General features: G+C 36.0%; 1 protein-coding gene across 9 annotated transcripts in view; it reads right to left on the reverse strand.

The window, feature by feature from the left end:
- Window positions 1-19,234, reverse strand: part of RICTOR (RPTOR independent companion of MTOR complex 2) — a 122,834-nt gene that overhangs the window by 80,798 nt on the left and 22,802 nt on the right. For 6 of the 9 annotated variants that reach the window (XM_060637622.3, XM_060637616.3, XM_060637617.3 and 3 more), the window contains one exon: window positions 1,331-1,428. In XM_060637622.3, the coding sequence (XP_060493605.1) occupies window positions 1,331-1,428 (98 nt within the window). Of the gene's footprint in view, window positions 1-1,330; window positions 1,429-1,890; window positions 2,718-5,330; window positions 6,490-7,779; window positions 9,289-19,234 lie in introns of those variants that run through there. The other 3 variants (XM_078445093.2, XM_060637618.3, XM_060637620.3) reach the window with 3 other exon arrangements.

Genomic DNA, 19,234 nt, shown 5'->3' on the forward strand with positions numbered 1-19,234 from the left:
TGTCATGGTCTCGCAGTCTGTGAGTTTGAGCCCCGCATCGGGTTCTGTGCTGACCGCTCAGAGCCTGGAGCCTGTTTCAGATTCTGTGTCTTCCTCTCTCTCTGCCCCTCCTCTACTCACGCTGTCTCTGTCTCTCAAAAATGAATGTTACAAAAAAATAATAATAATAATAATAAAAAAAATACATGCCAGAATATTCCAAACTTCACAAAAGAAAAATTAACATGTATGTACTTACTTCTCTAACTATGAAAAAAAATCCACTCTATATAGAGCATTATTTCACATCACCATACTGAAAAAACAATTTTGGTACGCAGTGACTATATTTTATCCATTTATACCTGTGAAATAAAGTCCAAGCCATATCCAATTATTAATTAAACATTTTGGAAAGATTAAAACAGTGCCACTCAAACTTTAATGTACACACAATTTATTTGAGAATCTTTCTTAAAATGGAGATTCTGGTTCATTAGGTCTAGGGTGGAGCTAAGCAGTACGTTTCAAACAAGCTTCAAGGTGATGCCAGTGCTGCTGGTCTGTGGGTCACACTTTGAGTAGTACGGGGCTAAAATATATAATTATTCCCAAATTTAAAATGTAGCAGAACAATGTATATTTAGTAAACTAAAAAAAATAGTAATTTTTCCCAAAGGAACCATTCTGTTTCCTATTTATGGCATCACCTCAAATAACAGGCATTTTAGTGTTTCCAAGAGTTGGTTGTCCAGAATTGCTTCAAAAACCTACCGTCTATCAAAGTCAAGAATTCTTGGATTCTAACAAAGATCAAGTCAGTATTTATTTGGGATGAGGGCCCCTATGTTTATCCTAGGCTCTAATTGAGATCCAGAAAATGGACATAGAATATCAGGGAAAAGAGAGAGGAAGTTTTATTATTTCTCTAGAAATTATGGTGTGCGCACACACACACACACACACACACACACACACACACACACACACACACATACTTATTAACTATAAACATTTATCATATATTATCACATAAAAATGAGTTATTATTAAAAAGGCAAAAGAAACACATGTGAAAAATCCTGAAGACTGGAAGATGGACTTCTTAGTGACTGTTTTCTTTATTCTTTTCTGAACCTACCAAATTTTCTACAAGCAGCACATAATACTTCCATTATTCAAATACACTGTAATTAATAACACATAACAAAATCCATGAGCAGCAGCAGAGGAAAGCACTAATATTGGGTGATTCCCCAAGAATTTGTTAATGGTAGTTAAAAAGCATCGGAAGTAAGTATAAGGACCAGAATTTTAGATGATCATATTAATAAAGACTCAAGTTGCTTACCTTAGTAAAGTTATTCAGATGGCCTAGTTTTCTCATATTTGATACTCCTTGCAATTTGGCCACATTTTGGAGAATCTCCCTTAAGTTGTCAGAAGGTTCTAGAAGAAAAGATAAGAGAATTTAACATAATTTTAAAAGAGTATTTTCCCAACCAAACACATAAAACATGCAGTATTAAAATTCCGCAACTTTGGCTCTTGGCTTAAAGTCTTACTCTCTATCTCAAATCCATCTACTTAGATGACTTCAAAGTCCATGTGGATGACTCATTAAATGACCTTCATGCCTCTACTCCATTCATACCTACGGTCCAACTCTGTGTATCTTCACCTGGAATTATTCATAACTACTAAATCTTAAATTTCAGCATCCCAACAATCACTTTTGGCTACAACATACAACACACACCAAAAAAATACTGTCCTATTCGAATCAACCAAAAAACTGAACAAGATATATGAAACTACAGTTCTCAAAACATGGGACATCAGGAAGTAAAGAACAGTGATCCCTGAGAGATGAGAAACACACAAGTGTGCCCTACAATTGCCCCATCTTACTGTCTTAAGAAAGCTTCCAGGCCGGGGTGCATGGGTGGCTCAGTGGGTTAAGCATCCGGTCTTGATTTCAGCTCTGGTCAAGATCTTGCTGTTCATGAAGTTGAGCCCCATGCTGGGCTCTGCGCTGATGGTGTGGAGCCTGTTTGGGATTCCCTCTCTCCCTCTCTCTCTGCCTCTCCACTGCTCGTGCTCGCTTGCTCACTCTTTCTCTCTCTCAAAATAAACATTTAAAAAAAGTTTCCAGGCCTTGCTGCTGAGAGGAGAAATCCAGGCAAGTATTCTAAGCTTTAAAGACAGAGCTCAGAATCCAAGGAAACGAAAAAGAATTAGAAAACAGGGCCTGACACAGAGAGAAACTCTGAAGATTGGCAAAGGAACCCCTGAGGTAGTAGGTATAGCAGTGACTGGTGCATGTGTATGAAGAAATTACTACTCAAAAGAATTAAAGGGAAAGGACCTTGCATGCACACAGGACAGGGAGCAGTGCCTGTTCCTAACAGCCAGACTGAGAATCTGTATGGTTCATATGCAGTGGTTAGAAAAGTCTTGGCTATGTAGTAGGGAACAATCAGATAACAGACTAAACACTTCTTTTATCCCACATAACAAATCTTCAAAGCTAGACTTGAAAGAATTAAACTATTTCCAAATAATTAAACTGTCTCAAACCAAAACTCAAGATTTATAAGAATTAGAAAAAATATGAAGCACCTAACAAGGCAAAATTTACAAGGTTTAACAGTCAGTCAAAATTGATCAGACACTCAAAGAAGCAGGAAAATATGACCTATCATAGGCAGAAAAATTAATCAACACAAAATGACCCAGAACTGACAGAGATGTTAGAATTAGCAGAAAAGAATATTAAAACAATTTTTATAACTATAGTCTATATGTGCAAAAACTTAAGAAGCATGAAAGGTGTAAAAATCACTCAAATTGAATTTCTGAAGATGAAAAGTAAGTCTAAATGAAAATATGTTGGATGAGAATAAATACATAATAACTTATAGATGGCAAGAACTGCTAACTTGAAATTATCCAAAATGTAATACAGAGAAAAAAGAAACAAATGAAAGAACATCAGTGAACTGAAGGACTTCAAGTAACACAATTACAAAATATATAACTGGAGTCCTCAAGGAAAGAAATGGGGGATAGAAAAGTTATTTGAAGAAATAATGGGTGAAAACTTTCCAAATTTGATGAAAATAAGCCAATAAACTCAAGAAGTTCAACCAATCTCAAGCACAAAACAGGAAGAAAACTAGACCACAGCACATCATAATCATTGCTCAAAACCACTAGCAGAGAAAATCTTAAAAGGAACTAGATTAAAAAAGACAAGTTACATGGAGAGGAGCAAAAAAGACTTCTCATGGGAAACAAGGCAAATGAGAAGACAGTAGAGTAACATCTTCAAAATACTGGGGGGGAAAATGCTTTAAATATGTAAAAAACATTTTTAGCTCACTTGCTTTACAAAAACAGGCAACGGCCAAATATGGCCCCATGGTTGGTAGTCCACCAACCAACTGGAATAGAGTGTCAATTTCCTCAGGTTGCTTGCTACAAGCTATTTTTCTATGAATATATTCACCATCCCATTTGTTTAAACAAAAGCACAATCTACAGAAGAAAAAAAAGAGCATCACGTCGCTGATTTTTAAGAGCCATTATGACTGCCTTTGAGATTTTTATCTGTTAACACAAAACCAAAGAACTATTTGTTTTGAATTACTGTTTTCCTCAGCAAATGAAACTGCATTGTCTTATTTTACATTTAGCTTGCATCTGCCTACTTTCCTCCATTCTGTTATACTGGGTGTTAGCCATGACAACCACAAATTGGTTAGTGCCAAACCACTAAGCACACTACAAATCCCAGCTATTTCCAAGCACTTTAAAATTGCTACATACGGAGATCATTCATTTGATTTTAGAGCATCTCCTACAAATTCTGGATGATACTTTTTTTTAAAATTCCAATATAATTCAATCTAATTTTAACTAGTTTAGTTTACATCTTTATAATTAGTGATTCTTTGAGGTTATCTTAAAAGTGGAATGAAAACAGCTCCCCACTGGGTAGAATCAGATCTACTAAAAAGAATTGCAGGCGACTGTGAATAAGTCAATGGTTAGTATTTAGTAGTATCTTTTCATTATTATAAATGGTACCTGGAGAGTTTAGGAAAAAATTGTAAGCCAATTGTATTAAAATGATTTAACTACATTTGAGAACTTTATACAAATATAATAACAACCCTCAAGGTAATTTAGAACCTACAGCAGTTTGCAAAATCAGAGTTAAGATCATTAAAGCCAGTGTGAAATTCACCTAATGGAAACATATAATCTAACCAGTTCACATCAATTTATAATTAGGTTTTCAGGCACCAAACAAAGCTTCACTGAAGTGACTATACAGTTACTACTATGTAATGAGCTGACAGGACCCACAGTTAAGACCATCAATCTGGAAAGATATGTTCTTCACAAAAGCTTGTGGATTTCTAATTATTACCTATTTTCTAGGTACAAACCGGAGACATTTTTCAAAAACCACAATCTTGCCACAAAAATAGAATCTCTTATCTGAGTTCATTCATTCAACAAATATTATTTAAACATCTATTACAGTCAAGTACTATTTTAGGTAGTGAAAATACATCAGTGAGGAAGAGTGATCCCTTTTTAATGAAAACTGACAACAGCAACAAAAAAAAATCTCCATGCACGCAATGTAAAAATTGACAGGTGGTGAGAAGTCAACACTGGATCAAATGTTTACCAAATGAATAATGATATAAATAATGATATAAAATGAACCTAACACACTAATAATATAGATATTACAGATCAAAATGAACTAGCCTTTCTCCTTCCTCACTGCTTTCTTTTACATAATTAATTCCCAGGAACCTCAACTGCAGACAACTTTCAAAGTTTCTTCATAACATATTTGCTGAAAAACAGAAGCTGTTTCCTCCCAGATACTATGCTACTTCCCAAACCAATTCAAAATAGTTTTGGGGCATTTCAGATGAAATACCATGTAATGTCATGTGCTAGAACATTCTCATAGAAAGATCAGGTTAGGGGCACCTGGGTGGCCCAGGTGGTTGAAGGTCTGTCCAACTCTTGATTTTCGCTCAGGTCGTGATCCCAGGGATTTGGGATCAAGCCCCCTGTCAGGCTGAGCGAGGAGCTTGCTTAAAATATTCTCTCTCTCTCTCTCTCTCTCTCTCTTTCTGTTTAACATATTCTCTCTCTGTCTCTTTCCCCCTCTGCCCCTCTCCCCAGCTCACTGCATCTCTCTCTCTAAAATTAGAAGGAGGAGGAGGAAGGGGAGGACAGGGAAGGGGAACGGGAAGGAAAAATATCAAGTTAAAGTTCCCCCCGGAGATTAAATGAGAAATCCCTGGTTTCTTCCTTACCTGCCAGATCAGGAATCTGCAAACTTTTTCTGTAAAGATCCAGACAGTATTTTAAACTTTGCAGGCCATAAAGTCTCTGCTGCAACTACTCAACTCTGCTGTTGTACCAAGAAAGCAATTGTAGAAAATACATGAATGAATGAATGTTTATTTCAATAAAGCGAACTTGGCTCACATAATTTGGTGCCGTAATTTGGCAACTCCTGTGCTAGATAGTCAGAACTTAACACTAGAAAGAATAATGAGCAAGCTGAGATCAATGTGTTGCTTTATTGGGGATTGGGGAAGATGGAGAAGAAGCAAAAAGAAATTTAAGGAGTTTACCTCTTTTTATTTATTCCTACTCCCACTTAATGTTTCCAATTTAACTTCTCCAAAACTACCTACTGATAACAGTGCTATGTGAGAAGTATAAAGAACAAATGAGATAATTTACTAGTATATTCCCAGAAGCCTTGATGTTTAGGAAACCCACAGCAGCGTAAGGGGGAAAAAAATGTGGCTAGCTGACTATGATGACAAACCATTCAAAAGCAAGGAAGCAAAACATTAAAAAAAAAAAAAAAAAAAAAAAAAAAAAAAAAATTTGTAGAATTACAGTGGCTCTTTTCCTCTTATTGTGTAACTGGTAAGTCTTATGAGTGTTCCTGACAAATCTCTCTGGAGGTAATGAAATGACTGCATTCAACTCTAAGTATCCAGCAATTTAGTATTATATAAACCCATATGCATAGAGATACATATATACAGAAAAACAATAATCAAATCTTTTACCTATATCTATATATCTACCGACATGTATATACACAATCATTCCCTTCCAGTTCAATTCTCCATACAGGTACACATGTGTGTACGTGCACAAACGTATATGTATTTATGTGTGAATAAACATGCATTTATTTTTAAATGTTTTCAATATTTACTTTGAAACATGCTGCAATAAACTTTATATACATATATCTTTACCTGTCAGTAAATACACAACATAAAACTGATTTTTAATTTAGGTTTGGGGCACCTGGGTGGCTCAGCTGGTTAAGTGTTGACTTGCTCAGATCACGATCTTGTGGTTGGTGGGTTTCAGCCCCACGTGGGGCTCTGCGCTGACAGCTGAGAGCCTGGAGCCTGCTTGGGATTCTGTGTCTCCCTCTCTCTCTCTGCCCCTCCACCCCCACCCCCCCCCACCCCCCGCTCACACTCTCTCTCCCTCTCAAAAAAATAAACACTAAAAAAATTTAAATAGGGGCGCCTGCGTGGCTCAGTTGGTTAAGCGTCCAACTTTGGCTCAGGTCATGATCTCACGGTCCGTGGGTTCAAGCCCCGCGTCAGGCTCTGTGCTGACAGCTCAGAGCCTAGAGCCTGCTTCAGATTCTGTGTCTCCCTCTCTCTCTACCCCTCTTCAGCTCACACTCTCTCTCTCTCTCTCTCAAAAACAAATAAACTTAAAAATAAATAAATAAACTTAAATTTAAAAATTTTAAATAAATTTAGGTTCAAATGCACAGTAAATTAATGACCAAAAACTACTGGCATCCAGCTATTTGGGAGTATTGTAAAGAACAACTATGGAATAAAAAAGAACTATATTCAACTCCAGTTTATTCACCTACAAACCATGTAGGCTAAATTACTTAATCTCATGGGCATCCATTTTTTCCTATGTATAGTGAAAATACTAATTACCTACCTTGAAAGCATTGTTACAAGAAGTGAGGTGCTTAGCAGTGTCTAGCCCATAACAAACACTTAAGAAACAGCAACTATAACTGAAAGTTACTATTTTTTCAGTAAAAACAATTTTTATGGGTCATACGAAAATTATGCAGTTAGCCCAAGCAAATGTTTAACTTGCACATTAGCGTGTCTAAATTAACGAACTTTTGTTTTATGTTTTAGAGCATTAATTTTATGATCCAAGATTTGCTCATTTTTAAAGTGGAAACTTATTTTATTTGCCTTCTTGAAAATATCAAATGGGGCGCCTGGGTGGCTCAATCGGTTGAGCAACCGACATCAGCTCAGGTCATGATCTCACGGTTTGTGAGTTCGAGCCCCACGTCGGGCTCTGTGCTGACAGCTCAGAGCCTGGAGCCTGCTTTTGATTCTGTGTCTCCCTCTCTCTCTGTCCCTCCCCCACTCATGCTCTATCTCTCTCTGTCTCAGAAATAAATAAACATTAAAAAAAATTATAAAAAAGAAAATATCAAACAGGAATTAGAAGTGGGAGCAGAGTAAAACAATACTCTCTGTGATTTATTTGTGAATACACATGAAAAATGCTAATAAGCAACTAGCTAGAAAAGTTAGGTGCATAAGAATTTAATATAACAAAATTAAACATGACTATATGAATCTTTTATGTACTTAATATCTTTATTATTATCTATGATTATTGAAAGCAGACATAATGATTAAAAATAATGGGAATTAGTATAGTTGGTATTACCTTTGCAAAAGCCAAGGGCAAGTCTGTCCCCCTCCACTAGGCAAGACACTGGGAGTATATCTTCTCACCCCTACCCACAGGTCCAAAAGTTGAGGAAGAACTGCTTCAAGTTCTCTAACATTTCCTGTAACTCTAACAATTATTAATATCAAAGAGATAGAATTTAGTAGGGAAAGGATATATTCTGCTAACAGCATCCTGGGAAAAGGACCTTCCTTTTACCTGTACTGCAGAAGAACTCAGAACTTCCCAAAAGAGCCTGTTTAACCTTTGGATACCTTTTCTTATACCAATGACAAAATATGCCCCTTCTGAACTTTCATCATTTGTTCTGGTATAACCGTATGGAATGCAAAACAAGTACTACTGTCTTTCACATACTGAAAACAATCATATTTCCTCTCTGTAGCAGATAATAATCTCTTAATCACTGACATATTTTGAATATAAAAACTGTAGTAGAGATGTGCAAGGAAAATCTATCAATTACTACTGCCAATAAGTCAGTTTAATTATAATCTTAACTGTCAAGTTTATCATACTAAAAACTGAAAGTTTTCACTTAGGGCTATTTTAGAAGTATGATAGACACGAAGCACCTCTTGAAAGGGAATGATTTGGACAGAGGCAGGGCTACAGTGGTCAGCAAGATGACACTAGGTTTCTTTAGCCTGGCCTGGCCTTTGTCTACCCAACTTGGGGAAAAATCCTTCTCCCTCTCAAAGCCTGGCTCAGATGTATAAAGGTTTTCCCTAACCTAAAGCTCCCTTCTTTATGTTCCCATGACACATTCTTCATACCACTATCGCAGCAGTTACGGCAGCCTATCTATATCTGATCTGTCTGGCTTCCAATTTACACCTATTAGTTCTACTATAATTATCAATACCACCTCCTTTCACTCTGTAAAGGATCCTATGTTATATCATAAATGATATGATTACTGTAATTGTAAACTTCAACTATTGTTAATAGGATTTCCTTACAACTAGATCTGTCCTCTGTTTCTCTTTCCAAGAGAGTAGAATAGTTTTGCTGGGTTCTTGTTCCGGTGTCCTACTTGTATCATGATGGCAGGAAAAGCAAAGGTGGCTTCTGCTGTAACATTCTGAGATGGTCTTCCCAATGGCCCAGGGATTCAGATCTCTTTCCCTCCACTTCAATTCTGGATTGTCAAGTTACCTCACCTCACACTTTTCTCTTCCTATTTATTCAAAAATACATCTTCCTTTCTATAATTCCAAAAAGAATTGCTCATTTTGAATGATTTCAAGGGGAAAATATTTATATATTATTGAAGGAGAAGGGAGGTTCTTGTTGAAGGTTATCATTTCTACCATTGACTTGATAAATTAAATATGTGACATCTACCAGTTCACTGATGTGATTGGTTTATAATTTTAGGAACAAAAACCATGTTTTTGTTGGTTTCTTACATGTTTAATTGATTTACTACAAGCATGTTATAACTGTAAGATATAGGCCAGGATTGATTAAGGTATAGAACATGAAAAAGTCGGCTAGAAAGTGTCAAATGATTCATTTGAACAGAACTTCTATTAAGAGATATATGAATATATAATCTTAATAATTAGAATTATATATTCTACAGGCTTTATTTCAAATCACTTTGAATAAATTATAAATAAAATTAATATAAATCGCTTAAATTATTTTTAAGTTAAACTTTAAATAATAGACTATTCTTCCAAAAGTTCCCAAAGAAAAAAAATTCTAATATTAAGATTATATAATGGGAATAATATAGCAGGAGCACAGGCTTCTCCTTTAGATTACATTTAGCCATTTTATTACTTACATAATTAAAAATATAAATGTATTCCATAAAGCATAGCTTTGGCCTATCCTGGAAGTAGTTCTGTATGTAGATTTCTAAGTTTCATTCAATTGTACATTTCAGTGATCACTATATGCCATATACTGTGCCAACTGCTGGGTGAGGAATATTAATAAACATAAGATATGGTCTCAGCCCTAGAGACCAAAATTAAATGAGAAAATAAAGTAATATAACACAGAGGTTGGTAAAGTAATATAACACAGAGGTTGGTAATAAATATTATGGGAACAAAAGAAGGGTGCCTGACAGACTTCACTAGACGGTGAGACAAGTGAGGACAGGAAACCTATCTTTTTCACACATGCAACCCTGGCCTCTGACACAATCCCAGACACATGGTGGGTTTTCAATAAACACTGGTTGAAAGAAAGACTGAAAAAGGCAGACGGATGGCAAAAAGTAGTATGTGAGGGGTGCCTGGGTGGCTCAGTCAGTTGGGCATCTGACTTCAGCTCAGGTCATGATCCCACAGTCTGTGAGTTCGAGCCCCGTGTCAGGCTCTGTGCTGACAGCTCAGAGCCTGGAGCCTGCTTCAGATTTTGTGTCTCCCTCTCTCTCTGCCCCTCCCCTGCTCATGCTCTGTCTCAAAAATAAATAAAAACATTAAAAAAAATTTTTTAAAGTAGTATGTAACAACATGGAAACATGAAGAAGTGCTATTTTCCTCAAGGAACAACAAGAAATTCTATACTCCCAGAATACAAGATGATCGGGAAGAATAAGGGAAAGTGAAGATGCATTACAATGGCCTGTTGAAATATACTAAGAAACTTAGATACCTTTGGACAAAGGGTATTTACTAAGAAAAACACTTATGCAAGTAGATGGCATATCAGCTCTGTGTTTTAGAAAGACAACTTTGGGAAACAGACTGTAGGAAGGAGAAAGGCAAGTATAAACAGAGGTTACAATTTCTTCCATGCAAGAAACTTCATCAGTAATGAATCAGATGGTCAGAAAGGTAGAGGATTAGAGACAGGAGGAAAGGCAGAGGAAGGAGCTAAGAATAAATCCAGGTTTCTCAAGTGGGTAACCTAGAAAATCCTAGAGCAAGTGCAGATTTAGGGAATAATTTTTTTACCATTTGTAGTAATAAGTGTATGCACCAAAAACAAGCAACAACAACAAAAAATACCTCATAATGTTGTATGTGAAAATGATGAAGCAAAATAACTGGCTATTTGGCCTGCATACAAAAGAGACTTACAGGCCAATGGTTTTCAAACTTGTGTTCTAAGAAATACATGAGTTATTATAGGAAACACTGATTCCAGAGCCAAGTATGCCTAGAAAGGGACCCACAGTAATGTGCATTTACAAGAGGTATCCCAATGATCCTTATACACACTACAACATGCTAGAAAGACTGCCAGAATGTTATGTGACTCGATTCTGATACTTTTGGATTATTTGATCTGAACTCTAAGAGATAAAAAGCTACTTTATGAAATATGCTTCTGTATCATTTTCAAATAAGAATGTTACAATATGAAACAAACAACACCCCCCCAGACAAAACAAATTACTAACACATATAGAGAACATGCAATATCATACTAATATTTTTACATGAATAATCTCTTTTAATGTCCACTCCAATCAGATAAGGTAGGTTACTATTATAACATCTTCACGGTAAGAAATGAGTCTTAAAGAGACAGTAGTTGCCTCAAGTTACATAAATACCAGAACTGACAATAGAATTTGAACCTGGGGTGCCTGGGTGGCTCAGTCAGTTAAGCGTCCGACTTTGGCTCAGGTCATGATCTCGCGGTTCGTGAGTTCGAGCCCCGCGTCGGGCTCTGTGCTGACAGCTCAGAGCCTGGAGCCTGCTTCCGATTCTGTGTCTCCCTCTCTCTCTGACCCTCCCCTGTTCATGCTCTGTTTCTGTCTCAAAAATAAAAACGTTTAAAAAAAAAAAAAAAAAAAGAATTTGAACCTAAGCAATCTAATGTCTACCCTTATTCCACAGTATACATACAATCACTCTACAGTCATTATACTGCCTTTTATAGGATAATGTCTGTTCAGTATACGTAGCAGTTTGTAATTACACATTTATTTATCTGACTGATACTTATCTCCCCACACTCTAAGTCTGCTTTAGTTCACCACTGTGTCATCCGAATACCTAGAACAATGGTTGACACACTAGTAACCACTTTGAAAAAACTACTGAATATACTGTTCAGAAAAAAATTCATAAAAACTTTAAAATATACCAAGCTCTGTTTCTTGATCTATGTACTAGTTTCACAAGTGTGTCAATCTGTGAAAATTCACTGAGCAATACACACGTAATGTATCTATTCTCTCTCAGTATAATTTAACAAAGTTAAAAAATAAAAATAAAAATAAAAATAAAAACAAAAACAGATTTGTTATATTATCAGATATCACAGACTACATTTATTCTCCATTAACAGTAAACAGGAATTTGTTACCTTGATTTTTCACAATCTGCCATTTATAACAAAAGAAGTCCTCATGTCAGAACTGTGAATATTAAAATGCAAGAATTTACAAGGTAATACTATCTTATGATTAACTGTAGCAACAGCTATAGTACAGATGCTTGTAAAAGAGGAACAAATAAAGAAGATCATGTTGCTTTAAAACATAGCTATTTTACAACTCTGAGGACCAGAAAAAAAAAAAAAAAAAAAAGGAAGTTATTCCCTTTAACGTAACCAAAATATCTTGCTATTGCTCTGAAGAGGAATCTGTAAGAATCTATTTAATACAATTGACAAGGTAACTATCTTTTTTGCCCAAATTTGTCAAATACAAATGTTTTAAATGACAGTGCCTAGGAATACAAAAACAAAGAAGAAGGTAGATATTCAAGCCTGTTCTCTCCCTTCAGAAAAATCACCTTCCTGGTTCTCCTCTGCTCTTCTCCCCACACTTCCAAACACTGTATTTATATTCATGGCAGTGTTAGAAATCACGCTCTGGGATGCGATAGTTGGATAAACATCTAAAGCCTAACTATTTACCTTCCCTAATAGTCCTCTAATCATTCCATCATTATCTATTTTTACATGGTAAATGATTTGTGAATTTATAAAGATTTTCCCGTAAAGATGATTCAGGTGTTTGAGGTAAAAAAAAAAAAAAAAAAAAAAAAAAAGAAAAAAAAAGAAAAAGGAGAAAGGCTGCTTGACAGGGAAAAGAAAAAAAAAAAAGTATGATGTGCTTTCTTAGAGTTCATCTCTTTCCCTTCCTCACAATAAAATCCCACATCAGTGGAATACTTGGGTTTATAACACAGTAATGAGGTATGTGTGGAAGAGAACTGTAACCATATTCCCAAAGCACTTTACTTTGTGCACAAGTACAAAGTATACACAAGTATATACCATGCACAGAAGACATTCACCAGTCTACAGAAGTGGCTGTCATTCAAAGATTTCTGTCCTGACATTTATTTTAATGTCATTTTTTTGTCAGAAAAATATGAAAAATACTGTCTGCAATAGAGCATTTTCTCAGATAGTAAAACTAAAAGCAGTAACTATATTAAAAATACAATCACTGGATGTTGTACTGTAATTTCTATGTCTTAATTTATTATATTTACAAAGATATTTGTAAAATTATTAGATTTCCACAGTACCCTAATGAGGAAATCTTTTATTATATGAGAAAGATCCTGTTTGTCTTTGAAACAATTCACTATATAAATAAGCCTGTAAAAGAATAGAACAGCTGGGGCCTAAGGCGTAGACAATTAATTGTGATATACACCCAGCCTGTTAGAATTATTTAGAAGTTAGTTGTACATTTTGCTAGTACGGCTACTTTCATGTTTCTATTTTTCTCTACAAAACATGACTATTTATAGTTCAGAGCAATTGTCTGACAGGTGGCTTCTCTGAATGTAATGAAGGGCTTCTTCACTCTCAGAAACTGATAAAGGAGCAAAAGGGTAAAAATTCACTTTGGCTGCAGGACATTTTAGTGTGGGTTAGAAATCTATTGCAGTGTTATTACCTAACATTTCCATTTGTATTCCTGATTCTCCATTTTATCTCATTCTAGTATTTCTACCATTAGTTACTATTTCTCATTCATCTCTTTCACTAACTCTTTTAACCTATCTTCAAACAAAACAAAACAAAACATGTTTCTGCCACTCTTCCATTTTTGAAGTAACATAACTTCTTTTCTTTTAACATATCTCTGAACTTCAAGTTAATTTATTCTTACCTCATCATCTCCTAAACATCATCAATCTAGGTCAGTGTTCCACTAAAAGTTGTTCTCAAGTTTACTACTTGCCCTAATGCAAGGGCTTTTTCTCAGCTCTTCAAACTCCTTGACTTTTCCATTACAGTACTAGCCAATATGATAGCCAAATCTACCTCTGTCGCTTGGTTTCTATAATTATACTGTCTTGGCCCTCCTTCATAACTATTTCTCACTGTTCCTTGTGTGTCCCTTTGTCTGTATTCTTCCTCCTGCTTCATATCCTTTAACATGACCTAAAGTTGTATCCTTTGCCCTCTGGTTTCTCTTTTCATCGTCTCCCTAACTATAACAAACTCAGTTTCATTTTTTTTTTTTTTTACTTAATATGAAATTTATTGTCAAATTGGTTTCCATACAACACCCAGTGCTCAGTTTTCATTTTTTAAGTAAACAATGCCCCAAATTTTCAATTCTAGATTTCATCTTCAAATAGAGCACCATAGCTCAGTCTCTGGTGGTCTGTCTACCTCAAATTCATTATGTCCAATAATAAAATTAATTTAAACATCAAAAAAGAAAAAACAAAAAACTTCCCAAAATTTCCTTTTTCAGGAAACAGTAATAGTCTTAACTAGGAAGTTATACCCAGGTAGTTACCAAATATCTTAAGTGTATGTATCTTAAGCATCTCTTATATAGACTATCTCCCAACAGACTCCTGTTTTCATATACTACTAAGTTCTGAATCAGTGATTTGCAGATATTGCCATATTTAGCATTATGTTTTTATGGTTAAGTAAAATCATTTCTATACACCAAACAAGACACAACTCACCTAAAATTATGAAAACAAAACCATACTGGCTAATCTGGAGTCCCATGCATGAAAAGAAACACATGAAAAATTAACCTTTTCATCAACATTGATGAATGATCATTTTAGGGGGCCTTGGTGGCTCAGTTGGTTAAGTGTCAGACTCCTGGGGTGCCTGGGTGGCTCAGTCAGTTGAGCGTCTGACTTCAGCTCAGGTCATGATCTCACCACTTGTGGGTTCAAGCCCCACGTCGGGCTCTGTGCTGTTAGCTCAGAGCCTGGAGCCTGCTTCGGATTCTGTGTCTCCCTCTCTCTCTGTCCCTCCCCTGCTCATGCTTTGTCTCTGTCTCAAAAATAAATTAATAAAAACATTAAAAAAAAAAAAGTGTCAGACTCCTGATTTCGGCTCAGGTCATGATCTCACGGTTCATGAGTTCAAGTCCCACATCAGGTTCTGCGGTGACCGTGAGGAGCCTGCTTTGGATTCTCTCTCTGCCCACATACACTCTCTCTCTCTCAAAATAAATACGTAAACTTAAAAAAAAAAAAGTTTAAAAACTGATCATTTTAATCAGGCAAAAATAAAATACATAATTAATGTGTATAAGTGTAAACAAGTCCTCTAATTACAAGTTTTCTACTTGTTATTCTTCCCTACATTGCACTTGAACATTCATAAAAAACTACATAATACCAATAATCAAAATCTAAAAGCAAATTTACAAAGTCTCTTTGAATTAACCTTTCAAAGCTTTGACCTACTATAAATGAAACCACTATACTGTATCTCTTTGGTTACATCTTGCATGAACAGGAGGTTTGAATATGGTCTACTAACTGCTAATTCTTTTTATATTTATTTATGCATTCTGATAATGCTTTTGAGACATCTGTTTTCCATATTTCCACTAAAGGACCACAATGTTTCACTTGAAAACCTGGGGTCAGATAGAGTCAGGAATTCAAGTATTTTTATTTTAAAATGTAGTATTTACCAGAGATGCACTATCCCCCGAAAGGTCAGAGGCAACACTGCCTACTCCCCCACGGTAGTATTTTTTAGGTGAAAGATGTGAGCAGACACGCTGAGATAATACAAATTCTGGTCAGGTTTTGTTGTCAAATGAGTTTAGGTCAGGTTAGGTTTCCTCAGGTCAAGTTATTCATGAAAATGAAAATAGTTTTCACTTTGAGAAATTTTGGCTTTTCAAAGTTGTGGCTAAGAGACTGTAGCACACTGTACAATTAATACCACCAACATTCCAGACCCTGCACTCTTTTCTACAAGTTATTGCAACTATCACTTTTTCCATCTTCCCAACGACAGAAATTTGTGGTAATACTGATGTATAAATTTTCTCTTTACTCAAGTTTGATAAAATTACTCCAGAAATAACTACTTTTGGTCAGCACAAGGAATTTAACCCCCAGCAAAAAAAAAAAAAAAAAAAAAAAAAAAAATCCTACTATTCAAAATAAAAACTTGTTGTTTAGGATAAAAATACAAATGAAAAGAAGGACTTCTAGCCTTCAGAGCAACTACCTGGCTATTGAAGTGTATCTGTGAACTACCGACACGTGTACTACCTGAATGCTGTTAGAAATGCAGAATGTTGGGCCCTCCTATACCTACTGAATCTGACTCTTCATTGAAACAAAATCCTTAGGTGCTTCATTTGTATATTTACACAGAAAAAAGTGAACCTAGCAGGCCTGACTGCTTTTCCTTTAAAAGGATTGCTGACCTTCCAAAGTTGGCCCTTGGCAGGCATCTGGAAACAAATGTGGGGAAGGTTCCCACCACCCTACCTGATAAGAGTGGCTCACTGGGCCTAAACTGTTTACACAAGCAATACGGTTTATGCTGAATACCTGCTTTCCTTCTGTGGGTCTGCAATGTAGTTGCCTGCCAAGCAGAAGGTGCCTACTTGACAAGTCCTCAAAAAACCCTGGGTATCTAACAAACTCCCTGGTGGACAATATTTCACTTGCTCTCATAATTTGCTGCTGCAGAGGATGACTTCACCAGAAGATACTAGAAGCTTGTACCTGGTTTCTCCTAACTTTACCCAATGTAGTTTTTCCATTTGCTGATTTTGCTTTGGATCCTTTTGCCATAATGAGCTCTAGCAAATTATGAAACCTGTGAGTGATCTTGAGGACCTCCAACACAACATTAAAGTTTGAGAAACACTGCTCTAGAGCTTAAGTGCAGGACTTGAGGACGATGACTTACCCTTGGGCCAGTGAAAGATAAGAAATCCATCTTGTACAAAATCAGATCTTAGAAAAGACTACTCTCCTATGGGGGTGCCTGGATGGCCCAGTCAGTTAATCGTCTAACTCTTGATTTTGGCTCAGGTCATGATCTCACAGTTCGTGAGTTCAAGCCCCACATCAGGCTCCGTGCTGACAGCACAGAGCCTGCTTGGGATTCTCTCTCCCTCTCTCCCTGCCCCTCCCTCTCTCTGTCTCTCAAAATAAATAAACATTAAAAACAAAACAAAAAAAAAGACTACTTCCCTAGGAAAAAGTGTGAATTGGAAGAACACGCAACCAACAGAGGTAGATAGCAAAAAACCCCACCTCTGGGTAAACATAGCGTATGTTTTGAAAACAAAGATTTCTCTTGAGATTTTGAAGCTGCTGTACAAAGCTCTGGAACTTAGATATATGTACTTCTGTACTGTCCAAAAAAATCCCAACATGAGAGTTTTAATTTAAAGTAGCCCCTTGTTGAATATACAATGGGAAAAAAACAGTCTCTTCAACAAATGGTGTTGGGAAAACTGGACAGCTACCTATGAAAGAATGAAACTGAACCACTTTCTTTCACCGTACACAAAAATAAACTCAAAATGGATTAAAGACCTAAATGTGAGGCCTGAAACCATAAAAATCCTTGAAAAGAACACATGCAATAATATCTCTGACAATGGCCATAGCAATATTTTTCTAGATATGTCTCCTGAGGCAAGGAAAATAAAAGCAAAAGAGACTATTGGGACTACATCAAAATAAAATGTTTCTGCACAGCAAAGGAAACAATCAAGAAAACTAAAAGACAACCTAGTGGATGGGAGAAGATATTTGCAAAGGGCATATCCAATAAAGGGTTAGTATGCAAAATATATAAAGAACTGATACAACTTAACACCAAAAAACCAAATAATTCCAATTAAAAAATGGGCAGAAGACATGAACAGACATTTCTCCAAAGAAGACACACAGACGGCCAACAGACACATGAAAAGATGCTCAAAATCATTCATTACCAGGGAATGCAAATCAAAACTACAATGAGATCACCTCACACTTGTCAGAATGGCTAAAATAAAAAACACAGGAAAAAAAGTGTTGGCGAGGATGTGGAGAAAAAGAAACCCTCTTGCACTATTGGTAGGAATGCAAACTGGTACATCCACTGGAAAACAGCAGGGAGGTTCCTCAAAAAATTAAAAATAGAACCACCCTATGATTTAGTAATCATACTACTGGGTATTTACTCAGAAAATGCAAAAACACTAATTCAAAGGAAAATATACACCCTTATGCTTATTGCAGAATTATTTATAATAGCCATACTATGGAAACAGCCCAAGAGTCCACTGATAGGTAAATGGATAAAGAAGACAGAAGATATATATATGTATGTGTATTGATATAATGGAATACATATGTGTGTATATGTAATGGAATATTATTCAGCCATTAAAAATGAAATCTTGTCATTTGTAACAACACGGATAGAGCTAGAGAATATAATGCTAAAGTGAAATAAGTCAGAGAAAATTACCATATGTTCTCACTCATGTGGAATTTAAGAAACAAAACAAATGAGGGGCGCCTGGGCGGCTTCATCAGTTAAGAATCCAATACTTGATTTTGTTCAAGTCATGAGCTCACAGTTGCTGAGTTTGAGCTGCGTAGAGTCTGCTTGGGATTCTGTCTCCCTCTTTCTACCCATCCCCCCATAAATAAACATAAAAAACATAAAAAAGGAAACAAAACAAAGGAGCAAAGGAAAATAGAGAGAGAGAGAGAAACCAAGGAACAGACTCTTACCTATGGAAAACAAACTGATAGTTACCAGAGAGGAGGAGGGTCACAGAGTACACTTACGTAACATCATGAAAAAAATAAAATTTTTAAAAATTTGAATGAAATAAACTAGTCCTTGGTCTCCTGTATTCCCAGGCAACAGCCAAAGCAAACCCAACCATCAACCAGCCCCATAACCCAACCACCCAACCAGGTAATCACCATCTGCCTGGGTAACCTAACAAATTTAAGTGCACAAGCAAAAATCACAAACACAGAAGGAAACCTGAAAATAAGCTATTATAAACAGAAACAAACAGCAAAACAATCTAAAAAGACTTAAAATGTTAGAATTATCATATACATACTAACAATGAAATAATAATATTTTATATATCTAAAGCACGGGGCAGGGGGTGCTGGCAAACTTGTTCCATAAAGGGTCAACTGCAAATATTTTAAGCTTTGAAGGCCACTCGATCTCTGTCACAACTACTTAATTCAGCAGTTGTAGTATCAAAGCAGCCATAGAGCATGACTATATC

Source organism: Panthera onca, chromosome A1 (assembly GCF_046562875.1).
Source record: "Panthera onca isolate mPanOnc1 chromosome A1, mPanOnc1 haplotype 2, whole genome shotgun sequence".
NCBI classification, from domain to species: domain Eukaryota; kingdom Metazoa; phylum Chordata; class Mammalia; order Carnivora; family Felidae; genus Panthera; species Panthera onca.